Raw genomic sequence first — 19,785 nt, 5'->3', positions numbered from 1 at the left:
CTAATGCTTTTACTGTTTTTTGAGGGTCAACAAACACTAATACCCTCTGTATATTTGGCTCAGTGTCGGTTGAACTGCTGGTGACAACAGAGATTTTTGTCAACTGTATAATGTTGCCATAGGCCATTTGTAGAAGGTGGGTGGCGTGTTTTAAACCCCTTAAAAAAGTCAGATAAGGAATTTGCTAGTAGAAATATTTGTTCACTGAATATGACTGTTTTACTATGTGTGCAAATTTAGAGGTCACCCAATGACATAGCTCATATTCAAACAATGTCGGTTATTGAACAATAGGAATCCTCACTAACAATCTAACTGACATAACCTTTATCCACTTCTAACCTGATTAATGAGATTTGAACATTTCTACATTGAAAAACAACTCTCTCTCTCACATCACCATGGGGATTCGGTTTCAAACATTAATCTTCATAGTGTCTATCTTTGAAGTGCTCATTTGCTCTCTCATGAGTCTGACTCTTGCCTCTCTGTTTCTAAACAGGTGAAACTGCCCAATCAAAATATTAGACAATTTCAGTACTGCACATTGGCATAACTAATGAAAAATATATACATATTTCTCCTATTCTTTAGTCTTCTTTATGACTGGTAGCACTGACAAAACAATTAGTGTATTGACATTACCATTCTTTAAATTCTATGAGAATGAAGGAATTGCACAATTACCCCATGTGCTAACTAAAACATACACACAGATCAATTCATCATTTGAAATATATCAATACATTTTACATTTTTACTCATATACTGGTGATATTTAGCAATTAACAACTGAAACAGCACACCTCAGAGGCAACAAGAATAACCAATGAGAGCAACAGACAGGTGCAAATAAGAGCTATTAAGAAATTGAATGTATATTACTTATTTACTGGCATGGTCCACAATACATTTAACAGTGGTTTTATCATATATTTAGCCTACGGTAGGCACCTCCTAATAGTTATCTCAAAAGTATACTTTTTAAGAAAAACAAATGTAAAATACTGCATGACTCAAGAACACATTTCTCCATAAATGCACAGTTCATGCAAGCTTAATGTTTGAACAGTGGTACATTTTCATAACATTTTATAGAGAAATACATATTTTTCAAAAACAATAAATTGGCTATCCCCAAGAGGAAAGTTGACAAACCACTCCAGAACACACCACATGCCCCTAGCAGACCATGTGTCTATGCCCATTCACCACATTTTCTAATGGTCTGTAACAAGGTTCAATCCACAGCCATCACACATGTATGTGTGAGAACATTGCATTAATAATAAATAGGGTTTGCATTCAAATTTAGTATCCTGGTATTTATAAATTGGAACCAGAATGTTTTGCATCTTAACAATTCCACCAAAAAGCAGAACAAAAATCTTGCAGAAAGGCCTTTAAATCTACAGTAGGGCCCATCGTTGATTTGAAATGTATAGATTGAACCGTGCAGTCTTTAGGAATGAACCCAAACAAGATAAGTGTATATCATACAAATCAAAGAAATAATTAATACACCAGTATGCTTGATTTTTGTTAATTAGTATGTACAATACCCCATAGCATAATCAGTCTCTGTAATTATCACGTAGCACTAAGGACGATCAATTGATAAGTAGGTAATGTAATTTCATGATTCTTAATCTTTAGGGTTAGTGTTGTTTAGAGCACCAGATTAGGAGAAAAATATAGTTTTTACTTCCATACCTATGTCAGTGACTACTGTCTTGGAAATCTTTCTGCTTTTGAATTTCACTGAAAATGACATTTTAATGTAAATCGTCAAAATCTAAAAGAAATTAAAGGGGCTCAAAGAAAAAATAGTACTATTAAAACCAAAATACTGTACCCTTATCTATAAATCTATTCATTTTTTGTTCCTCATCTGAAGTGCTGGGCGAACCAAAACCTACACAAGTGAAGACAGAATGAAATGAGAATTCACAATTGGCAGAGACAAAGCAACCAAGATTGGCTGAGAAAATCAGACTATGGATTGGTGTGTCATGGGTAACTCCAAGTGATATCAAATTCCTTTTCCAAAAAGAATTTGTACATTGAAAATCTACATACTATGGAGTTCTTTTTGATGTGCGTTCAACTGCACAATTGAACTTAGCACACAGAAAATCATATACTTTTAAAGTAACAAAGAAATTGCCTTAACTACCTCCATCTTTTATCCAGGTCGAACACAGTGTACCACAATATACAGAACAAAAGGTCATTTTTTTCTTAAAAAGCATAAAACAGGTGGTTGTGCATTCATAGTAACTTTATTGGATTAGCACACATTCTAGATTGCTTGGTCTAGGATCACCATTGAAGTCACTTTAAAAAGTGAGTCAATGTGGCCGTGAAGACTGAAAATCGAAAATATGAGTCATATACAAAGGCCATCTGTGACTCTAACCTAACCGCAATTCCACCTGCCACTTAATTTGGAACCTCTTGGCATTTCCTTCTTCTTTTGTAGTTCTTTCTTTATATTGTTATAATTGTTATTATCATTTATAATCCCACTTGTAACTCATGCCAATTTGTGATTTTCTTAATTTTTTTCATCTATGTTCTTGTTTTTTCTTTCCTTGAAAACCCAATAAAAATGATTTGAAAATAAAATAAAAATGAGTTAGCCATTTATTTATTAGTATCATCATGATTGAAACTTAAATACTGATTTTTTTAATTGTCATATCTAGTGAATTTTCTAATTGAATTGCAGATTGACAATATTTTAAATTAAAATCTTAGCTAAAAAGCATTAATGGAAATATTTTTCTATTTTATCAGGTTAAAGTGAAAAATAAAACTATCTTGAATACATACTAAAGTTACTGTTAGAGGTGCAAGAAGTATAGCAAATATGGTACATGTGAAGTCATGTCTATCGACCGAATATTCCTTCAATAACATGCACCCTCGTAGCTAGGGGGGCGGTCCGCCCCAGGCGGCACTATTTGGGGCGGTGCGGCACATGTGTTTGAAGTGCAAGCGCAAATGCTTGTGAATGCTGCGTTTCCAGGCTCAGGCTGGCCTGGAGTCTACTGGAGAGTCGAGGCGCGCTGCTTCCGGCAGGCTTGGGAGTAACTGCTCGCAGGCAGCTCTAGCTGCTTCAGTAACAATTTGACCGCCAATCATTATTAGGCCGCTGGACGACCTGCCGCCCGCGGAGCGTGCAGAGCTAGGGTCAGTTACAGTTCATTGGCTCGGGACCTGGCCACTGCCTGTCCCTGGGTGCTGTGCTGACGAGGCAGAATAAGACTTACTGAGTTGCTTGCGGCTGCCTGCCTGCCCGCCCGCCCGCCCGCCCAACGAAGCCGTGGAGTAGAAGAGCTTGGTGTTGTCGGTGAGTGTCAGTACCGGCGCACGCGCTCCCTCTAAGTGCTCCCGCCCGCCCAGTCTCACACAAATCACTTTAATACTCTATTGTTAGAACCTAGACCTGCGCCCCACGGTCTGCGACATGGCTGTAGCTGTTGCTGGGGGAGGTGGAGCGGGCAGTGGGGTGGAGGAGCCTTCCTGCATTTTGTGTATCAAAGTTCCAGTCTCAATACACATTTAATATCCCCACAAGTAGACTTTTTTTTATCTGCATAATGCTGTGTCTGTGCTTGGAAAGAGTGGCGGCCACTGCTGCGGAATCCGCGCACAAGCTCTGATGTACGCAATCACTTAGAATATAATGCAAAGTGGCTACAACGTGTCGAAGCATGTTAATACAGCGAGATAGAACACTTCCCCCACCGTGTTTAGAAACTACTAATTTAATGCATTTCTTCGGAAACCAGATCTTCATAAAATCTCCTTCATTTGGCACCACTTTTTTATTATCAAAGTATCACAGCTATAAAGCAGTCTAGAACAAATATAGACACTTGCTTTTTATTACTACTGTGCCACAATGGCTGCTCTACATGCTTTCATCAGTTTTCAAATGTAGAGCAGTTTTCGGAAAAATCAGAGTAATTTATCTTCGACTGCATTGCTCGGTTATGTGCTTGAGAGAGTGTTCATTTGCATGCGAATTGTGGGAGGAATGGGTTGCACCTTGAATACCACACTTTTGTAAGTATCAAATCTGAGACCACTTTGAACTTTGAAGGGCTTCAGTTCTGGGTGTGTACTATTCAACAGCACTTCTTACTGTAGTTTACCAGACAATTGTGGCGGTGCACATGCATCATAGGGGACATCTATAGAGTTCACTTTACAAACTGTCTGAGCCAGTCGTTCATGACAGTGCTGCCTGGGCATTGGGTGGGTGGCGCGGCTTAATATTTAAATTCTGTCATTTTGAGCCAATGCCTATCCCGTGATGCAAAATAATGTATTAAAGCGACACACACAAGTCCAAGAAACAACTTCTCTTTAGTCTGAAAGAGCCTTCGGCATACTTGTACATGACAAGACTGCGCGCCTCGTCCTCGACGCCAGGCCTGGCCCTTGCCTGCAGCCTGGCTGCCTCCTGTGCATAAGGCTTCTTGCGTTGCACTGTGTGCTCAGCAGTCAGCGCTGCTGGCTGTGGCCTGCCCAATGTCTAGAGCTTGGTTGATGAGCGTGTTTCCCGCGGCCTGAGCTAGGCAGCAGCCCCTCCCTCTGAATGCCCCACAGTCTCACACACGGTGATGTGAGGGTCATTATCAGGGTTGGAGAGTTGAAACTAGGAGACCCCTCCCACACTGGAGAGTGACTAGTGTGCAGTGTTGTCTGTTGTGCACAACTGGTAGGCAGTCTGAGTGTCTGTCTACTGCTGACTGTCCCAGGCCCACAAGTTCCATTGGGCTCAAAGTGCTTCAGCCCCCGTTGTGTGTGGTAGCCCAGGCTGTTACAGCTTCCCTGGCACACACATAGCTGTAGCCGAGTACTTCACAGGTCTTTAAAAGACCATTGCTTGTTAAGGAGGCTTTGTTGTTTTTTAACCCCTTCTTAGAGCCCCTGAATCTCCACTCTGCCTATTGCTTGAAGAATTCGAATTTTTTCCTAGCCCCCCCCCCCCCTGAAATTTGGCTCTAGTTACGCCTTTGCTACTCTCTGGCACTGGTTGGTTCATCTCACGCACGCGTGCACTGGACTGGTTGGCTGGCCTGTGTCACTCTGTGCGCACTTACTGAACTGTCTGTTGCCACAAGCCCCGGCCCCAGCATTAAATCCTGTGACTGTCCTAGAGATAGTAGCTTTCGCCTTCAACTTCAGGATGACGCCACGAGTGGATCAGGATGGTTTGGTTGACTGACTCTATCCTGCCCTAATCTAAGTAAGTGACATTTAATTTTTACCTCTCCCTCCAGGCTACCTATACAGTAGGAACTTGTCTAGGTTACGATTTATGCCACAGAGGGGTGTGGGTGTGTGTGCACTGACCGATTTGTTGTTCCATTTTTTAATGTATATTTTTATAGTGTCGCCGTCCATTTCCCCCAGAGCCTCCCCCCCCCCCACCTGCCATGAGCAGCAATCTGGGGGATAGCCCCGGGCACCAGAAGCTCTAGCTACGCCCCTGATAAGATGAGGAATACTCAGTAGGGAAAGAACATGGGCAGTTACACAAGAACTTAAAAGGAAGCTGTGGCTAGTGGAAAATGATTGATCACAAAGACAAAGGCACTGGGTTTTAAACATAGTATACTTCCACTCATCAGTACTCTACACATGCATACACAAAGCATTTCTTGTGGCAAGAAAACCTTGTTACTAGCTTTGATACTGAAGGTGGTGGGGAGAATATTCAAAATAAGTATCACAGCCAAAACAAGGGGTGTAATACAATCTTTCAAAGTCCAATCATAGGCCAACCGAATGATATACAATGACCACCCAAAAAATTACAATTTTAAATGGCATACACCTGCATTGTTGAAAGTGTGAGAAAAATCGAAATCTATTTACAATAAAAAAAGAATAGATATTTAGTACAGGCTCTGCCCACAGGAGTTCATTTCAATTTCTATGATGAGTGGAGTCCGAACATATTTCAACACGAGCCGAACCAGAGTGACATGAGCCAAACCAGAGCAGACATTTAGTGCTGTACCCTACTGCTTCTTCAGGACTTCTGCAGATACATTCATCTAATATTTTTAGACAGTTCGATGTGTTACTGATCTGTAGGACAGGAGGGCTACTGATCTCCAAGGGTAAGAGCAGGGCAGCGCTATCTCACTGAAATAACCCGTTTGTGGTAATTCCAAACGAGTATGTTTTAAAAAAACAAAAAACATTTTTATTGAGCTGAGAAGGCTACTTCTTAATCTACAAGTCATTACCTCAAATACATTTAGCCTGTTATCCCATGCTCATTTTAAATATAACTTTCACCTCTTAGATTCCTTCCCCCAACACACACGTAAGATCAACAGTGCTATCAATAGTTGTATGTAAAGGCACCCCATCCACCTAATCCGACTGCACATATTCATGCTGTCAGTACATCTGCACCGAGTCATTATAAATAAATCAAATCAAGAGCTCGCAGTCTGTACAGTCTGATGAAGCAGATTTCAATGGCAAGCAAATTGCCTATCAAAGGTTGCCAAATCTGTTTTAAGTGTTTATGCTGGTCACTCAAGTCATACATCATTTTTCCCATAGCAATCATGTTCCGTAGCGTACCATCTATTTAGCATTGAAGGACCCACATTCTTCCAGCCTGCGGTAATTAGCTGCTTTGCAGCGGTTATTAAATGATTAATCAAGACTCTTGTACTTTTTTTCATGCCTTTCACCCTTGTTTGTCTGAGGTCCAGTAAGATTACATCCAGAGTGGCTTGTACAGGGTACCTAACAATTTGCTTACGTTTACTGAGAGAATCTCCTTCCAGACGTGTCTCAGTTTGATGCATGACCACCAAATACGTAGACTGGATAAATCTGCATCTCCACATCCTCAACATACTCCTCTCATGTTTGAATATATTTCTTTTAAAAGTGGTGGGGTAATATACCAATTGCCCATTAAACTGTGTGCTTGTTCCCTATGCATTACATTTTTGTAACTTTCCCGGCTGTCTTCCCATAATTTGTCCTATTCTTCTGTCTGTAATTTTCCTTTCAAGTGTTCTGTCCCATACCTTTCGGTATCCCCATCTAGCTTTTTCTTCACCTATCTTCAGGAGTTCATATATGTTTGAGATAACTCTCTTGGATTTTGGGTTCTTGATTATACATTTATCCAAAGCTGTGAGGTCACTTAATGCTCCCGCTTTTATAGACGGATGGAGGGCCCAATGATGCCCAATGATCGGTCTTCTTCTGCAATCTCAAATTCAGTCTAATATTGTGGCAATGACTCATTGTTATAATCTCCCAATATTAGGCAATCTACACCCCTCCACCTCCGGAATGTCTGCACTATGATTGCCGGTGCGAAATCTGGATACTGTTCAATCCTTTCCACAGCATCTCAGGTTTAATGATCATACTGTCTATGTCACTAGCATGTGCATTTCTGGGCCTAGAGTGTTCCAAAAGGGCCTCTTCATAACAGATCTGTCCACAAACAACGATTTCGAACTGTTTTCATTACAGTACAGGCCTGACACATCTTAGAATTTCAATAGGTCTGGAAGTGCCAAGGCCCCTCTTTTTCTAGGTGCCATTAGTATGTTCCTGGAGAAACTAACCTTTTACCTTTCCACGAAAAAGCCTTTATCTTTTTCTGAAGAAAAACGATCTTCTCCTTTGAGACAGTGTAAGGCATAGGTTGACATAACTAGAGGAGCCATGGCAGTATATTCATTTTAGCTGTGGCTATCCTTTCCAGCTACTCAATCTGTCCGAGTACTGCGTTATATTGCTCCTCAGCCTCGGCCCTTTAGCCTGTACTTTCTTTGGTAGCTAGGGTGTAATGTTTATTCCTAAATACTGTATATAAATACCATACATAATGGGTTGGCCACTAAAAGGGAAAGTCACTATGTAGCTTGATGGCTTCTTCCTGCGGCAGGGTCAAATACAATATTTTAGATTTTTGAATCCTGCAACCCATTCAACGTTTTTTAGGTGGCTGTTAATGGAAGCTATTGATATATTCGGTTTAGTCAGGCTCAAGAGTATGTCATCTGCAAACAGGTGGAGCTTGTGAAGCTTAACTCCGAAATCGATTCCACAGAACTTTTGCCAAATAGCAATGAAAACTGGGGTCACCCCTGCCTAGTTCGCCTCTGCAGTTGCATGGCACTAGATTTGTCATCATTAACTATATTCTTGGCATTGGTTCCTTATTGTTCATAAATACCCAAATACCCAGCTGCTCAGCCTCTTTCCCAACCACATTTTATGCAGTTTTCCTTAAAAAATACTCCAACTGACACAGTCAAACACTTTTTCGGCATTTAAAGTGACCAATATTGCCGCAATCATTTTCCTAGTAACTTCTGCTGCTTGATTGAGCAACCCTCCTAATTTTGTTGTGCAGATGCCTGCATCTGACAAACGCTGATTGATCTGTCTCAATATGGCCTGGAAGATATTTGCCCAATCTATTTGCAAGGAGCATGGTAAAGATCTTTAAATCCAGATTTAGAAGAGCAACTGGTCTGTATGACTTACAATCTCAAATGTCCTTTGCCAGCCGGGAGGCCAGTGTAATATCTGCTTCTCTTATAGTCAGACTAACACAAATACTCCAACACAAGGAAGACGAAGAGCTGCATTATTTTTGGGGCAACCATTCCTCCCAGGGCTCTATAAACCACACTTGTACACCCATCCAGTCGATTTGTCTGCCTTCAATGACGTTATAGCTGCTATCACATTATCATTCTCTAAGATCCTGACTAAATAGTCTCTTCGTTACAGTGTCAATCTGAGGAGTCTGCACTTTTGTGAATAGTTATCCGGAGACACCTCGTCCTCTCGGAGTATGTACCTGTAGAACTGCCAAAATGCCTCTGTTTCCCCAACGCGTGTTTTAATATTGAGCCCTGGGAATTCAAAATGTCTGCAATGTATGCCTTACCGATGTTGTCCTTTAGCTGTAAGGCCAAAACCTACCTGTTTTATTGCTTGTAGAGTAACAATTTTATTGGGTCCTCTGCAAATGATTTTCCGACATATTGGTGGCAAAAACAGTTAAATGTCCCCTCAGTCTGTTAATCTTTCTCATTCTACCTGCCACGGGCTGCATTGTGTTAAGTTAAGCAACCTTTCTCAGTTGTCTTATAGTTTTTTCTGTGTTGTAATTTCCCTTCCCATATACTGCATGCATCTGATGCTATCACTGGGGCCTTGAGGAATGCTTTCATTGCATCTTATTTTATCAACAGTGAAGTACTGGAAATCATGTAATTTAGAGCATATTTCTTGTAGGATAGCAGTATTTCTCATCTATCAATAAAGTCCTTAAGTTGCCATTTCCCACAATTCCTCCCCACATTTCCCACTTCCCATTCTAATGTGATGAGGACATGGTCAGACTGTGATATCACCCACAAACATGTTATCATTGTTGTGTAAGTCTTATGCACAGCTGAGAAAGAAGGAGTATTCTCTTGCTGAACTATTTATCAGTCTCCAGGAATCAATAAATTATATTTGAGCAGTAAAAGGGGTAATCTGTCTTGGAAAAGGTCCGACCTAGTTTGATGGAAAATAACAGATTGGTTGCAGATGTCAAAAATGGGAAAACCCAAACCCATTAAGACCAGATGCATGAATTTGGTGAAGAACAGAGCTGGCTACCTTAATCATCTTGTTTGTTATATTTCCAAAATGGATAAGTAGGTCCAAAGTAACTATAAAGATATTTTATTTATTGTTATTTTTCTGATAGTCCTGAGAAATTCTTCCAGAGCAAAAACAAAGAAAAACAGCCAAACACGTGTTTTGCCTCTTCTCGGCGTGCAGGCCAGGGGCTTTCTCAAGGCTTATAGTGTAAAGCACATTAATGACACTGGACAGGAAATAAGAATCTATTAGTAATCGTGTCATTGGCAAAAAAGCAAGGGGGAAAAAAAGAATACAATAGCAAAATGGAATCATGAGGCGCCAAACAAAATAGAACATAGTTGCAGTTCAGCAAATTTTCACTAGCCATGCATTAATAAATTGGCATTCCAGATAAAGTCCCAATTCCATTAGTCAGCCGCAAAATCAGTCAAGAATTCATATCAATAGAGCAACCATTAGCTTTAGTAAGCAAACATTAAGATATCATACTCAGAGAAAGAGCATGTGTAGGGTGCACTGCACATATTAAATTAAGCAATCTATTGAGTGACAGTAAAATACCTGATACATATTCTGAGTGGAGACTACTTGCATAGTGCTCCGAGCTCGTGCATGGTGTCACAGTGCCAAAATCGACTGTGTTAATCATAAGCTAGCTCAATCTGGTTCTGCGCCCAGAGGTACACCAGAATCAAAAGGGGGATAAAGGCAAGTCATCACCTATCTTACGGTACACTTCGAGCAAGGTTTTAAGCCTAAACCGCCTAGGCTAAATGTTATGATTCAGAAGCAACCAGTTAGAATCATACAGAAAATGTAATACAATACATCCAACCACATTACAGGCGCTTCAAAAATGACGCATTGAAAGTGAATAGTGACATCAGTGAAAAAGTTATGGTTTGGTGCCATACAGAAATATGTACAACATATATATACATTTATCTCTAGCGGCTTAATGATAATGATGAAGAGGACTCAGGGCAAGACTCCAAATAAGAGTACACTACGTATATCATGATAAATCATATCAGTTCACTAGTTTGTTTGTCGATATTTCGACACTATTGGGAGCAATATGTTAGGGTCATCATCGGGACAACAAAGTAATCGTAGCAACCTGAAAGGAATAAGAGAGCCAAACTAATTAACATGTGCCCTAATCACAGTAGGGGCAGACACAAGGTGTTGTGTACTGGGAGAAACCTACCAGTCTAGAGGGGAAAATCACCCAATAGGCCAGAATAGTTCAGGGCATTATTGTAGGGTCTGCAAAGAATACAGAGTGAAATCAAACGTATTCAAAAGCGATGGCCTTTAGTCCTAAATCGCACATATACGCAATACCAAAGCATCTATTTCGTAGCAAATCCTAGAGACTTTAAAAAGGATAGAGCACTGGGTGGTGTGTATTACAAAATATGCTGTACATAGTTCTGTTTAGCACTAATGCACAACTTTTTCACTGATGTCACTATTCACTTTCACTGAGTATATGGAGGAGGAAGAGGAGGTTCCCTACCTTCCAATCGATGACCACTTTTGTCAGGTGATGGATGCTCCATCCTTAAAGCGGTGATGCAAGTGGTGGCCCCCTTGAATAAGAACATTATGGGTCTCCAAGCGCAATGCCAAAAAATCCTTGACCAGAGGGAAGACGTCTCAGGGCACAGAGCCCTCCTATCTCCAAGGAAACCAGCTACCCCCAATTCTGAAAAACGCAAACGCGCCAATGGGTTAGAAGTCGACACGAGGCCTTTGCATGCCTGAAAAGGGTATTTATTGACGCAATGCCCATTCAAGACCCCTCAAATGAGGGAGCCTCTGAAGAAACCCCATTCACCCCGACAAAATAACTCGGGGGATGGGGAGGACTTCCCCAATACTTAAGACGGCGATCAGGACCAATCCAGGCTCTGGCGCCCAACCTCTCTTCCTCTGCCTGATACGGTCAATGGTTTGGCGGCATTTTTGCTGAACTGGCAGGCTCTTTCTGCAGATGCATGGGTCCTTCTGACAGTACAAGGGATTCGCATAGAATTTTACGGGACCCCTATCCAGTTCTACAACCCCAGACCTCTGGTCTTCTCCCAGGAGCAACAGGCCCAGATAGACCTTGAGATAACAAGTCCTTTGGAGAAAGGGGCTATCGTGAACACGACGGTGCAACCCAATGGGCTCCTTAGGAACTTCTTTCTGGTTGAGAAAAGGGAAGGTAGTCAGCGCCTGGTTATCAACCTGAAAGAATTCAGTGGGTAGCTGCTCTACCGACATTTCATAATGGGAGGCAAACACCTCCTCAGAGACATCCTTTTGCGGACAGATTGAATCATCCATCTGGATTTAAAAGACGCCTAGCTGGCTGTTTCAATCTTCCCACCTCACAGGAGCTTCTAGCAATTTCGGTGGAAATCTCAAGTGTTTTTAATTCACTTCCCTTTCGGGCTCTCACCAGCCCCTTGGTGCTTCACCAAACTGATGAGGCCAGTGGTAGAGTTTATGCAGTCACGGGGTGTGCGTATAATCGTCTACCTCGACAATATCCTTTTTATGAATCAGTACGCTCCGCATCTCTCCATACAGTTACAAATGGCTATAGATCTGCTAGAGCCGCTGGGTTTCATAATAAAGACAAAGAAATCCGCTCTTGTTCCTTCCCAATTTCTTCAATTCCTGGGGTTCCTTATCAATTCGGTTAAAGCCACCCTCAGCCTTCCACCTCAGAAGCAGACCAGGATCAGACACGAGCTCTGGAGAACTATCTTCAAACCACAAGTTTTTTCAAGACGGTTGGCACGCACAGTGGGGCTTCTCTCGTCCTCAGTTCAAGTGATCTTCCCAGGCCCCCTGTGCTACCGGGCGTTGCAACGATTGAAAATATTGCATCTCCATATGGGACTTTCATATTCTCCGTTGATTCCGCTCTCCGCGTAGGTGAAGGAGATGCAGTGGTGGATTTCTTACATGGAGGCCTGGAATGGACTAGCAATATTCGGCTCTCAACCCGATCTGGTGATCAAATCAGATGCCAGTGGCTTGGGGTGGGGTGCTCGCTGTGGCAAGTTTTCACCTGGAGGAAAATGGTCTTCTGCAGAGCAAGCCTTTCAAGTGCCTTGAATTGATGACAGGCTTGATCGCCCTCCGCTGCTGGATGAAGGACAAAGTTAAATGTTCAGTCCTTTTGAAAATGGACAATGTGGCAGCAAAACATTATGTCACTGACCTCGGGCACTCGTTCAAAAGGACTGTCAGATCTCGCTCGGACACTGTGGGTGTATTGCTTAACCAATTGCATCTCCCTGGCAGCAGAACATTTTCCAGGCCGGGCCAACCAGATAGCGGATTGGCACTCCAGCCATTGGAGAGATGTGAGCCTGTGGAAATTGCACCCTCCAATCTTCAAACAACTTCAAGAGCGTTGGGGCCCGTACTCCAGGGGCCTATTTGCATCCCGCCTGGACTTCCAATTGGACAGCTATCGCAGCTGGAGACAAGACCCTCCGGCCGTGGCCACGGACGCCTTCCTTCAGGACTGGAGCAAATATCGAGCCTATGCGTTCCCTCCCTTTGCGATGATTATCAGCTCAAGTGCACACTCAAAGGACGGACCTGGTTGTGATCACTCCAATCTGGAGGTCGCAAGTCTGGTTTCCAGTGAAGATGGAACTTTCCAGAGATTTTTTAATCCCTCTACTCCTAGGCCCAGTTCTCCTGAGGGACCCCCAGGGCAATCCTCAGCCACTGTTGCTGGCAGGCTCCCTTCGGCTTATGGCGTGAAGGATTACCGGGAATGATGGAAAGTCCTGGGAATATAGCAGAGGCTGCCTCTTTACTCGCAAGAGCCTGGGCGGATAGCACCACCAGGCAGTACCGATCGGCCTGGTCTAGGTGGTTTCGCTGGCGTATCCAACACCAGGGGGATCCCATGGGGGCAGCAGTTGTCCAGATTCTGAATTTTCTGGAAAGCCTTGCTTCTCAAGGCTTAGCATAACGGTCCATTAATCCCTTCAGATCTGCAAATTCGGCACTTAACCGTGAACGGGCCTCCGGTGGGAGAGCAACCTTTATTAAGCAAACACCTAAGGGATGTCGGATTAGTTCTGCCTCCCGAACCCAGATACTCTGTTTTATGGGGTGTAAGTAAGGTTCTTATCCTCTTTAAGTCCTGGCCTTCTAATAGGTATTTGTCTAGGAAGACGTGATCAGTGAAGCTGGCGATGTTGCTATGCCTCATTTCATGTTGCAGGGACTCGGATGTTCGATTTTTGGACATTACAGGTAGAGTTTTCACCCCGGAAGGGGTGACTTTTATATATTGCTTGTATAACAAAATGTAATTCTAGAATTGCATCTTATCCAGAGTTTCCAGGAGTGCCGAAGTTATACCGTGGTTCGTGCAATTAAAATGTATGAGGCGGTCATGGAAAATATTTGTCCTCATGGGGAATGGGAGCTACTGATTTCTTGGACTAAACCTCACAGAGCGGTTTCTTCCCCTACGATTGCCAGATGGATGAGATGGGTAATGCAGAATGCAGACATTAATAATGCCCACTTTGGGGCCCATTCAGTGAGAGATGCCATGGCCACCAAGGTTTTCTGTTTGATAGTGAAACTGGAGGATATTCTCAACGCTTCTGATTTGTCATCTGATTTCACTTTTAAAAAGTTCTATTTTAAAACAGTGTCATCTCTGGCAAACGTAGTGGTGAACCAGCTTTAAACTAGTCTAATCCTCGCCTCCGGTCCTGCCACTGAAAGAAAAACTTCATAGCTATCGTAACAGAAAGTTCCAATTCTATTAAGGACACGAGGAAAGGATTTTTCTACCCGGTAAAAGTCATATACCGACAAACACCCTGACAGAGGGACAATGAGGTTTGGTTGCCAGAAAAACAATGATGGTTGTTGAAGATATTATGGCATGTTCAAAGGTTTTTGATTATTTAATGCTTTGACTTTATATCTCAGGTGGCTTATCCTGTGATGATTAAATGTATTCCATAACTGTATGCAACTGGATCTGGTATGTGAGACCGGACATATTACCTTTTCTATATCTCTATTCCAGGATCGGAGTCCAATAAACAGGAGTAAACAACATGCGGAGTTACTGTGAAAAGAAAGAGGGAAATCGAGTGTCTACAGGGACCGTTATATGCAGTGTGGCACTCCGATTGGAAGGACTGTTTTTCTGTTAAAGTTCCCAATTTGTCAAGGGAAATGTAGTTTGATTGTTAAGAGATGTTGCTTTTCAAAGGCTTCTGGTAATAAAAAGTGAAGAAGGAAAAGCCTAATCCTCGCCTCCCTGCCCCTCATAGAATTGAAACGTTCTGCTACGAAAGCTAGGAAATGTTTCACTCTCATTAATGCTATTTTTTAGTTTTCTAACTACTTCAAATATTGCCGAGAGAAACCGCGGGCAGTGCACATGAAGCATGTGGTCTGGCATTTTATTTGAAGGGTCACTTAAGTTCGGGAGATGCAGAGCATTTGACAAAATATGGCAAAAGCAGCTGATTCCATGTCTGCCTAACTTACTTTTCCTTTCTATGCTCATTTAGACTAGGGTTGCCAACTAGACAGTTGTTTTTTTTTTACCGACCTGGACTATATTTTCAAGTTCAGACTGGTAAAAGTATTGGGGAGAGCAGTGAAATTTGGTATTTTTTTCCTCTTCTGAAACATGAACCTAAAACAGCAAATGTTAAAGAAATCCGTTAAACGTATTAAGCTGTCTAAATCGTTTCAGAATGATCTTTAGAGGAAACCGAGGGATAATGTTCAGGTTATAAAAGTACCCAACCACTTTATTTTTCACCTATAAAAACCAAGATGTTCCAGAAAAGCCAGTAGTAAACAAGTGGATGGTATTTATTTTCCAAGAAAGGTGGCCACCTGAACCACAGGGATTCCACTAAAGAAGCATCAGCTAGTCTTGCGAAAAGAAACATTTGGTGTAATGGCAAGGCCACAACTGAGACACATTGATTGTCACCTTGCAGGGTGGCCCTAGGCTGGCAAATCAATTAATGGCGGCTATGTGCGGGGAGAAAGCTCCTTGTGTGTTAGTTTCAATGAATTTTTAGTTTTTTTCAATAATGAACTTCCGCTTAGAGAAGCAGGTGAAAACAAACATGGTGCCATTTCAGAAAAGTTCTTACTCTTCTGTAAAACTCCCTGGTAGTTTCTTTGAAGGCTTCAGAGCTCCCCACTAGGCAAGCTTGGATCTTTAAACTGTGCTGCTGGTTCTCCTGCATGGGAGGCTGGGAGCAGACAACATAGCCTCTGCTGACCTAGACTAGTGGGTCATCTGCCCAAGGTTAAATGACCCACTTAGGTTTTTTATTTATGCTACAAGGCATCACTGCACAATACATTTGAAATGAGCTGTAAAATAATACCAGCTTCGCAGAGGATCTTTCTATTAGGTGCAGTTGGTAATGTATCAAATTCAGTTTGTCTCTCCCTTTGATATTCTGGGTCTACTGCCTCAATGCTGTAGCATTTGTCAAATTAAGACGAACAAAGGTGATGGACATGCAGCTCGTATTCTTTATGCTTCTGCCTTATTTATTTGGAAGAGTACATGTAGAACTCTTTGATAGAATAATTAATCAGCGGAATAAGTCCCTTACTTTTGACAACGCTTTTTCTGATGGATACTCCTGCGATTCTTCCCAGGAGCCAGGTTGGTTCCAGAATTTTTTTAATAGATTATGTGCATTAGCAGGTGATACTATTGAACTCTATAGAACTCTATCCTGCCTCTTGACAGGATGTTACAGAGCTGTATACAGGTGCTACTCCTGCTAATTGTGTTAATTTATTTACTCTCTTTTCTGCGGCCTCAAACATAGAGCATACTGGAGAGAATGGAATGATGTGGCAACGTGAACGCCTAAATTACTTTGAAAGTCCACTCCACAGAAGAGGGAGGCGGGCAGGTTATGAGGACTATTCAGGGAGACAGAGTGCCACCCGAAACAACATTATTGAAGGTAAGTAATTTACACTTTTTATGGACATTGTTAACTGCAAATGTGTCATCTAATGAACTGATACTAAAGCAATGCCCCTCCAAGGAGGTGGGTCTGCAACAAGTCCTGTAGGACCAAGTGAGCAAAACTACACCAAGAGTCAATACAGTAGTGCTTGGTGAAGTGGGGATGGATGCACAGGTGCAAAATCAGAACACCCAGTGCAAGGGATGTAGGCCCTCAGAATGTTATTTGGCCACGGCCTAACACAATTTGGTGCAAAGGACAACCCATGATGATGAAGTCCATTTTTGGAGTCTTTCGTTTATCTGCATTAGCAAATTCAAAAATCAGCGATCACCCAAACAGTACGCCTCAGTACAATCAATGTATGAACTAAGCAGTTGTTGTGGGTCCAACCGGTATCACCACCATCTCCATAGAGGGATGTGATGGAGAGAATGCAGTGGGACAGGAGAACTGCCCCTTGTGGAAAGAACTGTACCACTGTTGGGAGAAAGGATGCACATGTTCTTAGTACCTGACTGTTCGGAAAAAAACAGTAGTACAGAAAAGCTAGACTGACAACCCTATAACTGAGACGACATGGAGGAGTGATTACAATCCGGAACACAATCTTCAAAGTCACTAACCACAGAGACTCAAAGGGAGCATGTGTAATGAATGTTAAGACCAAATGAAGGTTTCGCTGTGGGACTGCAACAGGAGTAAGGTGAAACATATGCAAGAGAGATATTTAAATAAACAAATCACAATAGGTGATTTGAAAGAGAGCTCAACCGAAAAAGTCCTAAAGAGATGATAAATAACCTTTAACGGCACCCTGAGCGAAGCTTTGCTGGGCCGAAGACAAAATGAACAGAACATTAGAGTAGCCTGACGAAGGTGAACCAGGGGACACATTTCATCCAACAGTCAGAGTAAATTAAGGTGGTGAAAGGTTGAAATAGCTGAAAAAACAAAGTTGAAACACTCAACTGCTTCCTCTCAGTCTCCACGCATGGACATATATATGTTGTGGAGAGATGGGTTAAATACTTTGCCCTTTTGCTAAGACAAGAGATTTCCCAAACAAGAAAGTCAAAATAGATGGTAGATGCTCAGAATCAGTAGTTCAGAGTACCAAACTCTCAGGGTCCTTTCCATGTCAACCAGGACCAGCTGTGCACTGTCCCATATGACTTTCTTTAAAACTCCCATGATCAGAAGGTGAAACACATAAAAGAGGCTGAAATCCCACCAATAACGAAATGCATCTCGTGGAGATGAAACAGGAGTAAACTGACAAAAGGCTGGGCACTGAATATTTTAGGAGATAGAAATACAGATCTGCCATGGATTTGCTTTACTTTGTAAAGACATCCTGTGCAATCTATGGATGCAGACACCACATATGATCAGTACAAAGATGCCTGTTGAGTTCGTCAGCACTGATGCGGAGAGATACTGCTAGGTGATTGACCATCAGGGATATCTTGTAATGTGCCAACTATGTTCATGCCCTCAAAGCATCCAGATGGAGGGCGCACAACTTCCTCCTACTTGGTGCAGTACCACATGACGGTTATGCTACATGTCATCACATGGACTGACCTGCTTCTAATTGAAGGCCTTGAGGCTTATACGAATATCGCATAGCTCCAAAAGACTGATGTGATGGCACTACTCCAATAGACACCAGAGGCCCCTAATCTCCACCTCATCCGAGTAGACACACCCATCACTACCACCGTGACCCCCGGAGAAGGTAGGGAGAACTGTCTGCCACATGTCAGGATGGTGCCTGTCTTCAATTATTAAAGGTTCCTGGCTGCCCACAGGAGATGCAGATCTTGTTTATGAAGTATCCCTAATATTGGGCCCACAGAAAACAAAGGTACTACTGAAGGGCCAGCAACTGTCAATGAGTAAGTGACATCAGAAGATGCTAGAAAACCAAACATTCCGAGAAACCATCAAGGATGGGATAGTAGCTCCAGCCTGAAGGACGTTACTTACCTTTGGTAATGCCTTTTCTCATAGAGACATGATCTAGCCGCAGAGTCGTTACCTTTGAATTTCCCAGGAATCAGACTGGATCCAGAAGATTTTTCTTCGAGCAATACCCCTGTGCGCCGGTAGGTGGCTTAAATTGGCTCAGAGTGACATCGCTGTGACATCTGCGTCTCCTATATAGGCACCACCTTGGTGCACCGACAACAGTTACTTTACAGAGTCCTGAAGTACACTGACACTGGTGTGTTTTGAACAACTAGGGCTCTGAAAGGGATCAGCCCTGACCCTAGAAACCTGTTCACAGTGTGGGGAGGATGGGTGAGTCGGTAAGGAATCTGCAGCTAGATTATGTAGCCTAATGGCCAGAGCAGGTTACCTTGAAGCTGGGGAACCGGGTTTGAGTCTCGGAAGGGACGCTCAATATCCTGTGATTCTGGGAAAATCACTTAATGTCCCTGTGCCTAGCAAAATGAATGTGTCCGTCTATAATGCAACTGGAGCTCCTGTAAAGCGATCCGGGTCATGTTTGCGCTATATAAAACTCCCTCCAAAAGAAAATACCAGGTAAGGCATTATCGAAGGTAAGTAACTAGTCCATCTGATAGAGACATCTAACCACAGATTCCTTACCTTTGAATAGCTACCCAAGGAAAACCATTAACCGAGGAGGGATGACTGACAAATTTAGACCAGGAAATTTTTCAGGACATAGTGGCCAAAAAAGTCGTCCCTAGGAACTTGATTGTCCAGGCAGTACTGCTTTGTAAACGTGTGCAGGGATGCCGCATTGCTGCCTCACAATTGTCGAGGACTGGAACTCCACGTTGCAAAGCCATAGTAGCAGCCTTAGCTCCAGCTGAGTGCGCCCTTATGCCTTGAGGAAGCTGCTTTTTGACCAGAGTAGCACAATTTGATGCAGAGGGCGACCGATTGCAAGTTAATCCTCTTCTGCACTTACGGAACCTTTCTTCGTGCCAATGTACCCCACGAAGAGTTGGTCATCCACCCGTATCTCTTCAATGTGGTCAAGGTAGAATGACATCTCTCTTTTTTTGGTCCGTACCATGGAGTCACTGCTCTTCTTTAGAGGGGTGCTGAGGAGTGTAGAAAGTAG

The 19,785-nt window shown here is 42.6% G+C and overlaps 1 protein-coding gene across 5 annotated transcripts in view; it reads right to left on the bottom strand.

Annotated features, from left to right (window-relative positions):
- The window catches only part of STXBP5 (syntaxin binding protein 5), a 1,242,391-nt gene that overhangs the window by 240,481 nt on the left and 982,125 nt on the right, over positions 1–19,785 (bottom strand). For 2 of the 5 annotated variants that reach the window (XM_086927454.1, XM_086927455.1), the window contains exons 20-21: positions 1,856–1,915; positions 1,714–1,761 (exon numbers count right to left, since the gene is read on the bottom strand). The exons of 2 other annotated variants lie outside the window; for them this stretch is intronic. In XM_086927454.1, the coding sequence (XP_086783580.1) occupies positions 1,714–1,761; positions 1,856–1,915 (108 nt within the window). The remainder of the gene's footprint in view (positions 1–1,713; positions 1,762–1,855; positions 1,916–19,785) is intronic. One more of the 5 variants, XM_086927456.1, reaches the window with a different exon arrangement.

This window comes from Lissotriton vulgaris, chromosome 6, assembly GCF_964263255.1.
Source record: "Lissotriton vulgaris chromosome 6, aLisVul1.2, whole genome shotgun sequence".
NCBI classification, from domain to species: Eukaryota; Metazoa; Chordata; class Amphibia; order Caudata; family Salamandridae; genus Lissotriton; species Lissotriton vulgaris.
The sequence above is the reverse complement of the archived record's forward strand: the minus strand, read 5'-3'. Positions and strand labels throughout refer to the sequence as shown.